Source organism: Crocodylus porosus, unplaced genomic scaffold (assembly GCF_001723895.1).
Source record: "Crocodylus porosus isolate Cpor-Errol unplaced genomic scaffold, CroPor_comp1, whole genome shotgun sequence".
Lineage (NCBI taxonomy): Eukaryota > Metazoa > Chordata > Crocodylia > Crocodylidae > Crocodylus > Crocodylus porosus.
The window spans coordinates 17312423-17328813 of record NW_017728932.1 but is presented as its reverse complement, the minus strand read 5'-3'; the positions used below and the strand labels follow the sequence as shown (position 1 = coordinate 17328813).

Genomic DNA, 16391 nt, shown 5'->3' with positions numbered 1-16391 from the left:
GTCTGGGCTTCAACTACATGTATGTAAATTGGTCAAATGTCACAATGACACAGGGCAGATTTCTTCATGGCTGAAATAATTGTTTCTTGGAACAAGTGGTATATGAGCAGAGGCATTTCTCAACTTAGTCCTGAGAGTTATTTCAAGAGGGAGCTAGTTATAGGTGCTGCATAATGGCAACCCTGATACAATTCAGTTCAGCGGCATTAGGAGATGGACATACCCAAAATCAGCAGAGTGAAACTAACCTAAACTAAACATGCCCAGTTTACAGTGGGAAATAAGCTGGATAGGAGCCAGCAGTGTGCCCTGTCACCAACCAGGCTAAGGGCATCCTGGGCTGCACTGGTAGGGGCGTTGCTAGCAGGTCGAGGGCAGCGATTCTTCCCTCTATTCAGCACTGGGGAGGCCACATCTGGAGTCCTGTGTCCAGCTGTGGGCCCCCACTACAGAAAGGATGTGGACAAGTTGCAGAGAGTCCAGCGGAGGGCAACGAAAATGGTTGTGGGCTGGGGGACAGGACTGGTGAGGCGAGGCTGAGGGAACTGGGCTGATTTAGTCTGGAGAAGAGAAGACCGAGGGGGGATTTGATAGCAGCCTTCAGCTCCCTGCCGGGGGGCTGCAAAGAGGACGGAGCTGGGCTGCTCTCAGTGGGGGCAGATGGCAGGACAAGGAGTAATGGGCTCAAGTTGCAGCAAGGGAAGTTGAGGTTGGATATTAAGAGAAACTTTCATTATGAGGACAGTGAAGCATTGGAACAGGTTACCCAGAGAGGTGGTGGATCTCCATCCTCAGAGGTTTTTAAAGACCCGGCTCAGCAAATCCTTGGCTGGGATGATGCAGTTGGGGCTGGTCCTGCTTGGAGCAGGGGCTGGACTAGTTGTGACCTCCTGAGCTCCCTTCAACCCTCATTGTCTGTGATTCTATGATAAACTGTAGAAAGAGGTAGCACTTTCTGTTTTTGAATGAAGGGCCTTGTCATAAGAGCCTGAAGTCAAAAAGAAAGAAATTAAACTCTTAGAGGCAACATAAAAAGGTACTTAAGTATCCTACAGCAGTGTCATAAAAAGAAGAAAGAACATAAGCAGACTCAGAAGCAAGAAGGTCTGGTTGAAGGATAAGTTGGTATAGCCCAAATAGAAGAACATAATTCTTTCAAAAAATAGAAAGGACATGAGTAAGACGAACATCAGGGGATACTGAAGTCCAGAACCTATTCGCACCCCAGCACAGAAAACCACCAGCCAATTTGATCCCTAGCTCCCAGCATAGGTCTGTTGGGAGGGACCTTGAGCAACAGCTCTCGCCTACGGTGCCAAGTCTGGAAAAGCTCCGATTCCCACTGCCCCTGCCCTGCCGGCCGAGAAACGCAGAGCAGGGAGCTGCTTCTGACGCGGTGAAATGTGGGGCTGGTTTGTCACTCAGCGGAAAAGTGGCACCGGACCCTCCCGTGGCCCGGCTGAGCACCTGCGTAGCAAAGGCTGCCAGAAAAAAATCCCAACCAGTTGTTTCTTTCCTTGACTGAAGGGCATCAGTGCGAGCAAAGGGATGATTTAGTGCTTTGGGGAAGGGGGGAGAGAAAAAGAGAGATAGATCACAAAAGCCGGTGTCAAGCAAGGAGCAGTAAACTCCCTAAGGCAGGCAGCATGGGGAATGAATTACGAATTGGTGAACATCCAAACACACCTTCCTCCCATGAAAGCTGATCTCAGCCCTCGGGGATGCAGAAGGCATTTACAGTAGCACACGGCTCTGAGTGCTCCAGCGGCCCGGTGCCGAGCTCTGGTGAAGTGTGTCGCCGGCAGAGTGCCCTCCAATGTCCAGGAAAGACACAAACACTAGGATTGTTCGACGGTGGCTTGGCGCCAGGCGGCTGCAGTCATGCAAAGCTAATAGATCAGCTGCTGCTGCCCTGCTTATCCCAACACTCAGCTGAGGTTACAGTTTCTCACTTTCTTTTCTTAATTTTTTTTTTTTTTAGATAATTATCTTATCCTGGGGAGCTTAGGACTGTCATGCAACATTTACAAAAGCAGAAATGACAGGGGATTTGGAGAAATGGTTTCAGCTACACCTAGGATAACAAGATACCTTTTTAAAACTCAAAGGGGCATTGTTTTCCTGATGAGCTCCATCTCTGGGGAGCGCACATCCTCCCCTGGGTCCCCTCACTCCCAAGAAGAGCTGTGTCAGTTTTATTGCCCTGTACACAGTCAAACCTGCTTATTGTCATTGGCCCCCGATCATATTTTTCCTCTTAAATGGGACTTTCCAGCAACAGGTCTGATTTCCCCTGGCTAAAATCTAAACCACCTGGGGAAAAAAATCCCAGTTTTCTCCATATTGTATTATACCTTAGGAGTAAAGCAAGCCTCCCCCATTGCCCCATTTTCAAAAATCATAAATGTGCAATTTAAACAAAACAAAAACACAGCAAAGCCTTTTATATATGAATATTTTGCTGTTCATTTAGGCTACCCACAGGGTTCTTGGGCATAAACTTGCTGTTTAAAAATGTTAGGTCTGGTTGTTTTATACTGTGCCGCTGCCACAATAAGTGAAGGCAAAAGGAAAGAGATCTTTATGCTTCTCCAGCAGCCAGCTACAATAATTTGTTCTGGGTCCTTCAATTAACATTGGTTTTGGCACACGCTCGTGTTTCACAGCAATACATGGAAAATTATTTATAAATTATTATTAAGCAAGCAGATCTGTACCGAGCTCATAAATAAGAGATGGTAATTTCCACTCAACAGAATTTTCCATTAATTCAATTTACCTGAGTTTACCCATGTTCCTAAAATCTGAATTTATTACAGCTCCTTAAACATCATTAGTCCGGCTAATCTCTGCACACAAACCCAAGGGAAGAAGTAGGAAGAAAGCGTGTGATCTGTTTGCCAGGGAGCCGGGAGGGGGAGTACTGCGCGTGTGCTTTGCACAGGTAACCCAAGTGCAAGGATAGCCAGCAGCAGGGTGTGAAGTCAGCAGAGAGGACGGGATGAATCTACATGGAAAACAGGACTGCCAGCGACTAGCGATACAGAAAATAAGAGAAACAAAAGCAAGCCATGGGGCAGTTATGGAGGAGCGAGCAGCTCCAGCTGTATAAGGAGGGGGGCATCAGCACCTCCCACGGAAAGGGCCAGGGTTTTGTTCTGAAGCTGGCCCGGGCCTGCCCGGGGTCGCTGCATCAGACCAGGGCTAGAAATCCCGCTCTTCCGAGCTGCCGACATGAGGCTAGCTCGGTGCCGATGAAGAGCATCTGGCATTTGAAAGCTCACCTACCTTTATCCCAACCACGCAGTTGGTCCAGTAAAAACTCACCCGCAAAGACCTCTGCCTCTCTCAAGGCTGGCGCTGGTGTTAGGGCGCTGCCTTCCCCAGAACGAGGAGACTGGATTTTCTCATGGAAGAACCCTTTGAACACAAATGGTTTCGACTCTCAGACCATGGCACTGAACATGTAACAGCCACTGCACATAGGGCGCTGGTTGGACTGGGCTTGTTTTAGTTGAATTCTGAATTTTTGCTCTGCAAGAGGAGATAACGGGGTCAAACTTCACACTTAAATCTCAGGTCAGCCTTCTCTCCCCAGTCAACTGAGTAAGTGGATATTAGGGAAAGGACTGTTAGGGTCAAGCATCTACAGCTACTTGATATTTTCAAGCAGTCAGCATTTCCCACCGTCTCCCTCCCCGTCAGCCTCTAGAGAAGGGGATGAGCCTGTGCCCAAGACACTTCTGAACTTGAGCGAACACCACTCTTTCTGAGCCTCACCCTTGATTTCCACCCCGTGTCGTTTCCCCTGGGGCAGTGTACACTTCAATGGACCTGCTGTGTGAAATAGTTTTCACTTTGAACTAGAAAGGGAAAAGACATTTTTCACATTTTTAACACTATAACTTTTTTAACCAAATCTAATGAACCCTTCAGGCATTTCCCTAGCAGCCACGTAAGCACTGGCAAACCCTCTGAAGACATCCTTTTCACATGAGGATAACATTTTAAACATGTGCATCTGCAATCCAAGCTCCAGCGCCCCACCAGAGAAGAGAGATCGCAAGATCTCTCTGTAGGGAAACGTGGCGGTATGTAGGTGCCCTTTGCTGTTAGCGCAGGCGAGACTGCCAGGGAAGTCAAAAGAAGGAGACCTGCGAGGTCCCAGAGAAGAAAACAAGACACGAGAAAATGAAACTCACTTCTCTCAACACAAAATGGTATCAAAGGACTGGGAAGGAGGTGGTGTCGTGGCACAACACACGGTTAAGCAAGACTGGGCATTTACACATCTCGGGTGCAATATAATCACGTGAAGCAGCAGGAGGCAGTGGGTGAGGGGTACCTAAAGTGTGCGACCTCCCCCTCATCCAGGCAATGCACTGCTGCTACCCTTCTTTGCCCCACGGGCAGGGGCATTTCACTAGCGAGAGCCCCCGGGAACGACCCACAGGCATACACGCACCACCGTAAGATGGCACAGCTAGCTTCATATAGTCTCTCCGTGGAGTCGGAGCCGGGTGCCAGCTCCTGCACAACACTGCTCCCCGAGTAGAAACGAATGAAAAGCTGGCAGGTCCTGGCAATCCTGTAGCACGTTCAGGGAATGACTAGTCACAGCTTTGGTTTCTCGATTGGATCAGAGGCCTTCCTCCACAGGCCCCGGTTTGGAGCGGGTGCACTCCGATGGAGAGGAAGCCACGCCGAGCATCGGTCAGACCGGCCCCGGCTACGCTGCAGGGTGCTGGAAGGAGCCCGAGACCTCTAAACAGGACACGAGAGGCTGCCCATTCCCAGCAGACACCCACTTGAGCAGATCTAGATTCCTGTTTATTAATGGTTTGGTTTCATTCCCACAGGATTTTTTTTAATCAGGCTGTGATTTGGGAATGGTTTCCTTGCTTCAGGACCAAGCCAGTATTAAGTTCCCTTCTTCGGACACACTGAACGGTGACCAACAAGACGACCTCATGCAGATGCAGGGAGACTCCAGCCCCCCAGAGCAGCAAGCTGTGAGTAAGATGTGCCTTTTCTTTTTCATCTCCAAAAAGCACAAGCCTGATAGACAGCTTAAGCAGTTGCTGTGTCAAGTTTCTTCTTTCTCCGTCCAAGGCAACAGGCTCAGAAATCAGACTGATTAAAGTAGGCACCAAAAGGCTAGGAACGCTTACCTGGAAAAGGAGCAATACTTGGCATGACATTTCTTTAAGGCTTAGTCATCCAGCGAGTTGCTTGTGGACTGGAAAATAACCAAATCCTCCTCCTAAATGGGTGTCACTTGTGCCTTGCAGGATAATCCCAGTTTCAGCTGCCAGGCGTACGATCTGGACAGCAGGACAGAAAGGAAGGGTTCGGACTCGTCGCACAGCCCCAGCCCCTCTTCTCCAGCCCACGACCCACTTCACGGGAGATTCCCTGCCAGCCAAGCCATCCACGCTGCGAGGAGCAAGTTTAAAACCACCCACAGTCTGGACAAATTCAGAAGGTATAGCTATGACGAAAACACGGCCGGGACCTACAGCAGCTTCCTCAAGAGCACCAGGAATCCCTTCCATCCTTACAAGAGGCAGATCAGCGAGGAGGTCTTCCAAGAAAGCCATCAAGCCCTCGCTCTGGATGACCATGCCTTCAAAAATGCAAGCAGCGTTGAGACTTTTGAAGAGCTGCCAGGATCTACAGGCACGGGAGAGACAGAGGCCTTTCCCACACACGTTCCCAACATCTCCACGGAGCAAACGTGGTGCAACAGCCTCCAGTACAACACCCGGGGCCAAGATCCCGGCACTCAAGCCTTGGTGAGTTGTTCTATGACCCAGGGCTGCTCGCACGGTCCAGGTCAACTTTTGCAAACAGCTCTCTTTTCCATGGCATAACCCCACCATTAATCTTGTTCCAGGTTAATGTCTATAAACAATTCCTTTGGTGCAGTTCCCTATTCTACACCTTTTCCCCAGCTAAAACTAACTCTTAGAAAAAATCCATGGACACAGATCATTTGCCTAGAAATCCATTATGTGGACTCGAAACACTCAATTCTTTCTCTACAACAGGTCAATCATTGTCACCAGTTGGGCTGCTGAGGGGCTGGAAGTTCTCAAAGCAACTAGTGTCCAAGACAGGGATGTGTGCATTGGCCACACTCACATTTGTTACGACCTTCCCTTTCTCCTTCCTATAGTCGTGCACTGGAAGAAGGGATGTTAACAAACGCATCCTAATTCAATGATGTTTAAACCCCGTTGAGATCCTGCTACAGACAAGGGCAGTGGTATTGAAAAGCCTGCTTGTTTGTGGCAATCAACCCCCTGGATGCCCAGTGTGCTCCTAAACTTCCTGCCCTTCCTACACAAGCACCTGCATAGAGTAAAACAATCAAAGGATAAAATACATTCAAGATGTGTGCATGACACTAAAGCACTGGCTCTCAAATATTTTAGGCTCAAGATCTTTTCTGAATTTAGCAGCACCCCATTTCAAAAATGAAGTTCACTCATTTTTTGGCCAGAAAAAAAAAATACCAGAGCTGTTCTTCTGCTGCCAAGATCTCAGAAAGATTGCAGCAGGGCAGAATGGCTTTGACACTATGTGGATTCCTATTTGACATCTCCGGGTTTATCTTGTGAATCATGTGTAGGTGTTTGCACACCTAACAGTCCTCCTATTGCGCAGCACCCTGTGGCACCTTTACAAGGATCTCCTGGTGCCTGGTTGAGAATCACTGCCCTGACGGATGAGAACCCTAATGCCCACGGTCCAGTTACCTAAGACAGGGCATTACCAAAGGCTGTCACCCTCTCAATAACAGCTAAAACCCACTAAGCTTTCCCCACCCAGTATTGATTCTTGGGTAGGAAAGCTTCTGCAACTAATTCCACGAGCGTAGGTTACTTCCTCGCTGCTATAATTACATGCCAGTTTTTCCAAGACTAGCTTTCAATCACTAATTGGTAGTAAGAGGAGGCGGGGAAGTCTAGCATCTCAGTAGACATTTTGGATGCAGGAAGGCCCATCTCTGAGGTCACTTCTATTTGGAAAACTCTTCTGTTGCACAGCGTGCAAGACGGCACGCTCACCGTTTGCAGTTCTGTGGCGATCGACGCTAGCGCAATAGATGCAGTCAGCTAATTTAAGGGAACTCTGAGATCACAGCCCTCTAAGGAGGTTCGGGCAGCGTACATTTGCAGCAAGTTTTCCCAGTATTAAGATTAATCAAAGAGCAGTTATTAGGAAATACGTAAAGCCTGCTGACCCTTTCAAATACTTTTAAAGTGTTTTTGGTGTTATATAAAAATAAGAATAATAAAGCAGAACACTCCTAACAACGACCCTGATTTTGAACGGTGTCTGAACTCACTTGAAAACTGAATATGGTATTGAATTCTAAAAACCTGCAAATAATGACTTTTAATATTTTTTTTTCAATTTGTAGTTTGCACAATTTTCAGAATTAAAATCTCAAAATCAGTTTGGCCATCTCACCCTGGCTATCCCTCTCATGCTGCGCAAGCCGAAGTAAAGACACCTTTTTATCACTCACATGTCTATTAGCATTTCTGGGCAAAGTGCCAAGTGATTAAAATACGCTCAAGCCAGGATTAGCCATCAGGGGACCATAGCATTTTCTGGTATGCCGCACCAAAATATTGTTGATTATTTCTTGGTGATAATTAGACATAACAGAAAGAGATGCTTAGGTTGCAGAGGCTGATCCTGTTGAATTGTAATAGTCGATAGAAGCAGATTAAATGTCTGGCCTAAGCAAGCGGCCAGGATTGCTTAAGGCCTGTTAGATCTATGTTTATTCAAATGCACATACGCTATACCCACTCATTAGGCCCTGATCAAACCGGTGCATCAATTTTCATAGCATAATGCACAGGTGACAGGGAAGTAGTGACTCCGCTGTTACCAACTCTCCCAAGGTTATCTCCCCAGCTGCACCATTCGGTCTCTCCTCTTCCCAGCAACTCCTTCCAGCTTTGTGCGAACCGTCCGCTAACAACAAGTGGCGGCAGTCCTGAAGGGGAGAGGGACCCGATGAGCTCAGGATGACTGTTCAAGTACTTGAAGGCAAAAGGCAAAAGGAATTATCATTGGGACTTTTCATATTTTGTTAGAAAATCATAATGGTCTTCTCCTTTAAAATTGTAGTTCCACAAAAATGATGGATGAGATGCTTACTGTCGGGGCTCTAATGCATGATGTTTTCTACTTCTAACAAGCATAGAAGGAAGTCAAGAAAAGCAGAGAAAATGTCTAAAGGCTAAGACAGTAACTAGCCAGCTTATTTTGATTAAAATGCAGTGCATTTTCCCAATTACACCTCCAATAATATATCTCAACAGGATTCAGAGGTCAGCCTTAAAGGCCTGTCACTGGAAGGGCAGCCCGGTCTGTACTGTTACCAGCCTCAGGTGCAAGAGACGTACTGCTCCTCGCACCCATTCCAGCAGGTAGGTGCGCCGTGCGGACAAACTGCATTTCCCACTGCAGACTGGAGATAATATTCAAGGAACAAGCTAACAGTGTTGGCTAAATTTACATTTGCTGGGGAAATTTGATAGTGAATAAGTAATATTCCCATTTTCCTTCCAAAAATGGCATCGAGAAGAAATAGATCCAAATTATTTTTAAAACCTAGGTGCTGCCAGAAAAATTAAGTGGTAGAAATGGGAAAGCAGTGCTGCTTGTGTCTTCTCTTGCAGCGACTGCCACATAAAACTGGTACGGTAGCCCGGTGGAAGAGCTACGTGCCAGCTCCATCCGACCTTGGGAATTGTGTCTGTTCTTCCTGAGCGTCACAGCTGGATATGGCCCCCTCGAGCACTAATAAGCTTAGAAAATCATTTTAAAGACCCAGGTTTAAGTAGTCAAGCACTCCTGCGAGTCCTGTGCCCCGGCGGGGTGGGAGCTGGGTGAGCCGCAGTGAGCCCTGGGAACCAAGGCTTGCACATGGCAAGCCATGTGCTCCATCCTATTACTGTTACTCTCCTCTTCCCTCCACTTCCACTCCCTCTATTGTGTGCTGCACCCACCCATCCCACGGGTAGTCATTAAAGTATAAGCTCTTGGGAGCAGAGACATCTTTCAGTGCATGTCTGCGCAACACCTTGCCCAATGGGCTTCCCATTCTGGTTGGCACCTCTGGCAACCAAATCCTCAGCGGGAGAGGGGCTCTCTGCTAGGATGGGGTGATGCCCACCACATTTTCTCCTCCTCGGTATTCCTGCTTCTTCCATCTATTTCTGCACCTCAGCTCTGCAGGAGCTGGATGCTCTTCCTACAGGCCTGGGAAGTGCACAAGTGCAGGGAGGGTTTGGAAGAGCAGAAGCTTTGGGAGGTGTGACGGAGGAAGAAAGGGTTTCCCCACACCGGGACTAAGTCAGGAAGCCTGGGCAGGGACCTTCCTCTTGCTGCCTGGCTCCTGCTTCTCAGGCTCATCCCTGGAGCTGCCACCTAACCAAACCTAGCCTGAACTCTAACATAGGCAACATTTTTCTTACCAAGTGACAGAAAAGGAATGAAAAATCCCTCATCATCACCAGCACCCCTTCCTCTGTCACAGTCCATGAAAAGCTCCTGCCATTGATCTCAAATTCACTAGAAAAGTGGTCTCGATCACAGTCACAAGCCAACAACGTCGATACAGATGTATTGTTTTTCTTTTTTCCCTTTGTGGGGAGGGAGGAGAAGATTCAAAAATCATATTTAAGGGAAAACCTCTGTTGCAGCTATGAAGTTGCAGTGCAGCCCCTCCAACCTGGCTGCAGCGTGCCAGCTGCATTGCGCACCTTCCCACCGCTCTGCACAGGCCATTGCAAAAGTAAAAAGGGAGAGAATCTGTGTGCCCCAAATACTCTTCTTTTCCACTTTATTCCCCATGTGGACATACACCCCTCCCCTTTCGCTCTTGGTTCGATGCCAGCTCTGTTACTAAACATTGGCATCAACTGGATTAAAAACCAAAACCTTACGGCGCAGTGGCTGCAACACGCCTTCTGGGAGCAGCTGGGCAAGACGCAACAAGCGCCGCACCACAGGGAAGTCTCCATCCACCTGCAGGCCGGCACCGTGACAGCCCTCCCCACGCACCCGGTTTCTGGTAGCGCTTTCGTACTTGTGCCTCTCTCATTCCTATGGGCAAAGCCAAGGAAACACGGACAAGAGCCCCGAGGACAGCGAGAGGCCACGGCAGCCTAGACTGTAGTAGGCAGACTTACCACCCCAGTCGTGCCAGGGCAGCCAGTCGGATGAGTAACGTGCATGATGCAGAGCAGCCTCCCCATCACAACCGGGTGACCCTGCACTGAAGCTGTCCCGGGGGGGCCGGTTGTCACTGTCGCAAGCAGACAAGGTTCTTTGGGTCAATCCCATATCTTTTATTACTTTATTATTCTTTTAGTTGGTCTAATAAAAGATATTTTTATTTTAGGCTAGCTATCAGGAGGCGCGACTTCACAGTCAGGGCGGCTAGGGTCTGGAACCAGCTTCCAAGAGAAGTGGTGCAGGCCCCTACCCTGGAGGCCTTTAAGAGGAGGTTAGATGAACACCTCGCCGGGGTCGTTTGACCCCAGGACTCTTTCCTGCCATGGCAGGGGGTCGGACTCGATGAGCTGCTCAGGTCCCTTCCGACCTGACCAGCGATGAAACTATGTCAGATTTACCCAAATAACCTTATCTGCCTATGAACTAAAGCTGAGCAACCAGCAAACCAGCCAGAGAAGGCTCTCCACGCCATGCTGAGAGGCAACAGATCCGCTCCCTTGTCAGTTTTGTCCACGAGATGAAACTGCTTCTCCTCCCCTTTGCCGAGCGCAGGGCAGAGTAGCCCAGCAGAGAAACCACCACCTTCCTCACCTCAAAACAACTGCAGACATGCGACACTAATTGAAGACACCCACCCAGCGTAAAACACCGACACCTTCGTGCCAGGTCTGCCACTGTAAAACAAGCACGAGCCCGTCGCACAAGACCATGCTGTAGCCCCAGTTCCCTCAAATAGGAGCAATGAAACCAATAAAACAGAAATAGTCTTTAAAACGCCCAGTCCTTTCTTCTGGTGATGACATCAGAGCCAATTCCAGCTCAGTCTCCTTTCCTTCCAAAGGAGCCACTGAAGCTAATAAAAACCCAAATTACCATATAAATACCTAATCTTCCCTGCTAACCATGCTGAACACAGGAGGACAAGGCAAGCAGCCCTTGAAGACAGAATTTATGGAAGTTTTCAGGGCTGAAATATTGCCCGGTTTGTATTTTCCTGGGGCAAGGAGGGACGGCGCGTGGAAGCGATGCAAGGACAAGGGTGCACGGATTGGCCTGGCCCCCTGGGCAGCGCGCGCAGAGCTCAGGTTCTGCGTCTTGCTCTGCAGCTGGACGGGATAGAGCACCTCGGCGCCCGGCGCATTTTAGTGCGTTTGTTTTCCTGCCCGCGCTGACATCATTAATGCATTCAAAGTTTTACCTTGATGTCCAAAGTCAGCCAACAGTAATGGCCTTGGGCTGACCCCGCTGTACAAGCTCTGCTCCACTAGATTTCTGTCTTTATCCCCTACACTGCTTTAACCAAAGGCAACCAAAAAATGCAGCTGAGCCCCTCTTTTAAGTCTGTAACGTACTTCAATGGCTTTAATCTTACGTCTGACTTTAGAGGATGAGTCTTCGTAGTGCACTTTACTGTGCTAAGCATCCCATGCTGTTTTGATATTTTTCTCCATCTTAGCAAGGTCACTTTATAGCATTCCCTTTATCTGTGTGACACCAGGATGGGTGGGGGAAAGGGGTCCTTACAAATAACATGCCATTGCTGTTATTAATAAAGACAACACCTCAAGGACCTTTTGCCTCTTCAGTTTCTAAGCCAGTTGGTTTCTCTCCTATTGTACACCAGTATTCTCCAGGAAGCAGCTATCCTGTGACCTATCTCTCTTCGTCCCAGTACCCCTACCAGAGGATCACTCCTCAAGGAAGCCAAGAGTCCCACCAGCCTCTATATCCAAAGCCGATCTACTCCTACAGGTAACACAAGGTTTGCTCAAGTCTGACAGTTTGGGGAAACATCAGTTTGCACACAGCCTGTCCTCGGTACATAACAAGTGAAAACGCACTTGCTCCCATTTATCAGGAGATGTCCCAGCCTCCGAGCCAAGACACAAGAGGTTCATTAGGCAGAAAAAAAGCCAATGAGCATTTTGCAGAGTCTTGGGCATGTAAAACAAAAAAAAAATAACATCAGAACAGGGCTAAGGACGTTGAATAGGGCCGAGTGTCCCAGTGTGGTCCTGCTCCATCCATCCAGCTCTAGGGGCTGGTGCGTGCCAGTGGGGTGCACATGCCACCATGGAAGAGAGACCTAAGTACCCTTCAGGTACCTGAGAGGTGCCACTGGGCATCTGCAGTCTCCTCTGTGTGCAGTTTTTGGCCACTGGTCACCCTTTCCGGCATGCGAGTTGGTGCTAATTCTTTCCTGCTGAATAGGGTCAGTCCAGAAATAGGAGAGATGGGGAAATTATGCACCTGCACATATAAGTAAAACCATAAGTTATGTATCATGGTCTTTTTGAACAGGTGCAAACAATGTTTCCCTGTAGAAACGTGAATGCCCTTTGTCTGCTCCTTCTTCGGTAATATTAAACCCAAGGGCATCAGTGTTGTCTGCACAGAGTGAGGCAGTGCAGTGAAACCTCAGGTTTCAGACTGTAGCTAGGAGTAGATGTTGCATTTGTCCCTGCATGTATCCCAGCACTGGCGTGTACACACGGTCGCCCGTCTAATCAGGGTTTAGCAAACGGCTGAATGAACTGCTGCTTTCCTGTCATTGATTCAGTGATGCAGTCCCAGGATATCTGTACAGCTGTGCTCTGCACATCCCAGGATAAAGCATTACTGCTTCTTATCTGGGAAATGTTTTTAGGATTTATCCTGGGACATTGGCATGGACATCTGTACAACTGTACTTTGTCCTGGGATAAAATGACGTATTCCAGGTAAGTGCAACATCTGTTTGCAGCCTTTGTCACTGTGGATGCTTGTACACATCCTGATTTGACCACGTACATGTGACAAAGAGTGATGAAAAATCACCACTTGACTTTCCTTTTGAGACCTTTATCCACATAGTGCAGTGGTTTTCAACCTCTGGCCCGCCAACCCCTGGAGGTCCGCAGACGATGTGAAAGATGACTATGATCAATCAAAAGTATGCGAATGCCCACACCTACAATTCAGAGGAGTTCACACTTCCATTCAAAATTTCCAAAGGGTGAAAAAAAGGTTGAAAACCACCGACTTGGAGCTACTGAGCTCAGCGTTAAAAAGACACAACAACAACAAAACCCACCAAGCGGCACAAGCCCCCAAACTAACCGCTCAGGCCTGGGGTATCATTTTACTGTGTGGTGCAACAGATTTCCCCTGATATAATTGCACTGAAGGCAGATCCTGTGCATGCAATGCCATGGTAACCCCTGCAATCACCAGGGTTCATCTTATGGCAGTGAAAGCCAGAGAGGAATTGCGTGTGCTAAAAAATAATTTTGCTGTTTCTGAAAACCCACATAAAGCCAACTCGTGTGAGACTAGCTGTCAAGAATGCTTTCTCTCTGTCCTTTTATCCCCAAAGCATCCTGATCTTCATGGCACTCAAGAACAGCAAGACAGGGAGCCTGCCGGTCAGCGAGATTTACAATTTCATGACGGAACATTTCCCTTATTTTAAGGTGAGCTCCTCTTTTACTCCTCTCCATTGAAACGGGCTGTTTGCATGTAGCTCTCAGGTGTAATATCTAACAAGTGCTGGGCTGTACTTCTCCTAGCCCCTGAGTCTAATGATTGCCCAGGCCACGACTTGGGCTTACACAGGCTACATGAGTGCTGCAGGGGTGGCCAGTCTGCAGCACACACGTCACAAGTGGCACGGCCAGTCTGCGTGTTGGCATGTAGCAGGCTGAGGAGGGAGCAGACAGTCCGGTGTCAAAAAGGGCAAGGAGCAGTTAGCAGAGCAGCAGAGCAGCAGATCAGGCAAGGGAAGGAGACGTGGCACTCAGGCAGGGTGCAGGGCTCATTTGGAGCACACCTGCCAAAAAAGTTTGGCCCCCACTGGAGTACTGTATGGGACAATACCAGGAGAAGGATTACAATTAGATTTTTAAAAAAGGCTTTAATATTCAGCACCAGGCTTTATATCTGTTGATGCTTCAAAAAAAACCATGGTAGAAATACAGAGCAAGTCCCAAGAGGGAATGAAAGCAACAAGAGTAATATTTCCTATTGAGAATAAATATGCAGAAAAATAAGAGGTTTAAAAAAACCCAACAAAACAACCACACAAAATGGTAAAAAGGGAACTCAAACATAAATGCTCTATGGCATAAGAAGAAAACTCTTGAAGCAATATAGGAAGGAAGTGGTAACTCGCAGTGAAGCTAGATGAAACTGCGACCCACAGGAAGGTGAAAGGGCAGAAGGGATGGATATAGCATAGCATGAAGGAGGAAGAGGAGGAGAGAGTTCTCCAGGATGTAGTGCATCTATGTCCTCCCGTAAACTATTCCTTAGTCTATTGCTGCCTGCTGAGCAAATCAGCGCTACTCAGCTGGTGGTTAGACGCAAGGGAACGGGAGAAAAAGATTCAGCCTCGACTACTCCATCTGTATCCGATGCCTGTGCTGGTGCATGGAAGAAGAAATGCAGTGCCTTTCTAGCAGAAAAGGAAATTCATTTAAAATACAACAAAACGCACATTCTGCAAATCTAACAGCACCAGATGGATTTGTTTTCAGAAGAAACTGCCTGAAATGACTAGAAGAAACAGTCTGCAAACCCACTGCTGCTTCTACTCACATGAATAGGAGGTTTCCTAGGTCAGGAAAAATCCAGATTGACTAAGTCTACCTTCCTGCTCTGGGTGGTAAAGTGTGTTCCTGACACAGCTCACACTTTCAGGGTAACACCCATCCTCTCCACAAAGACACAGCTAAATGCATGCTCTCCCTGCATCCAGAGAGGCTGAGCCATTTCTGATACCTCATGTAAGCCTTTCCCTCCCACTCGAGACGACTCTGGAGCTGCCCTTTTCTCCGACCCTCGTGCCCTTCCACTAAGGCATTGAAAAAGAAAGTCAGGACCAGGTTTCCCCCAAGATCAGTCTGAGTTTGCTGCAGACACCGAACTACACAGAGGGGCAAGCGCACGCTCTGGGGGAAGAACCGCTTTGCACGCTAGTCCATTTGACAGCTGTCTGGTTCCACAGTTTCACCCCAAACTCTTAAAAGAAACAGAAAAGTGAGAAAAATAATACCACTTATTTGTGGGTAACCTGCTGCAGTTACTTCCAGTCCATACTCAGCTAGGGGAATCCTCTGCACAATAGGTTTCTGCCCTTTGCATTGCCTGCTGTCTTTGGGATCTTTCAAGATACTAATTTGACGATTCCCCTTGGAAATCAGGCAAAGAAAACTTTGTCGTTGCTACTAGAAATCTCTGGTAACTACAGAACGCGGAACCGATAGGTGGGGAAGCAATTAGAGCCAAGGAAAAGCACGTACAAAATGCACATGGGATCTTGCTGGGAGACATTAAATGACAAGCCCCAGTCAATTAACTTCTACTCGCTGCAACAGCAAATTCAGTCTCTCTGACGCAACAGTCTCATTTCTAGTTGAAACAGAGTGATCCAACTCCTACGTCCTGAAAAAACATCCATGCAGCTAAAGCAGAACTGCTCTTTGAAGTACCTCTCCCTTCTCCTGAGAGCTAGATGTAACGAGAAAGGGCTTTGCAAGATCAGAGGACTCTTTAAACTTCAAGGGACGGTCTGGATCAATGGGTCTGTAGAGAGCAAGCTGAGTAAGGTTTCTCTCTGTGGTATTTTTGTTCCCGTCCAGTAGTTAACATGACTAACCAAAGACTCAGTCTTGGAAACTGGAGATCCCGTCCATGGGCTGGGAGGCTAGAAAGGGTGTGGTCTCCTGGGACTGTACCGGCAGGCTCGCTCCTCCTCTCCATCACCCAAATTCTGCACTCAGCCCTTCCCCTACGGGGGTCCGATTTCACCTCGATGGTCACCGCTCCTTACTTTAGCGACCAGGATGAAGGTGCACATTGACCCCTGGCCAGAGCGCTGAGGATGGCTTTCCCCTGCCCAGAATATCAGAGATCAGCCTGCTCCTCTCCCGGCACCGTGCTCCAGAACAGACCCATCTGCTCGCCTCCCTCATTAATGTCTCTGGAGCTACTTCACAGCACACACCCTGCCATTTCTGACAACCTCTGGGAAGCACATGCCACTCCCGCCTTCCCTCCTGCTGAGCAGAAGCATTAATTAGCTCTGCGAGGTAGGGACAAGGCAGACAGGTAATCCCTAATTGACAGGGCCAGCAATAAAATCTGGT

The 16391-nt window shown here is 48.2% G+C and overlaps 1 protein-coding gene across 2 annotated transcripts in view; it reads left to right on the top strand.

Annotated features, from left to right (window-relative positions):
• Positions 1–16391, top strand: part of FOXN1 (forkhead box N1) — a 37747-nt gene that overhangs the window by 14590 nt on the left and 6766 nt on the right. The window contains exons 4-8 of one of the 2 annotated variants that reach the window (XM_019545841.1): positions 4860–5012; positions 5292–5795; positions 8346–8453; positions 11891–12018; positions 13622–13718. In XM_019545841.1, coding sequence (XP_019401386.1) covers positions 4890–5012; positions 5292–5795; positions 8346–8453; positions 11891–12018; positions 13622–13718 — 960 coding nt within the window. In that variant the 5' untranslated portion in view covers positions 4860–4889. Of the gene's footprint in view, positions 1–4859; positions 5013–5291; positions 5796–8342; positions 8454–11890; positions 12019–13621; positions 13719–16391 lie in introns of both variants that reach the window. The other variant, XM_019545840.1, reaches the window with a different exon arrangement.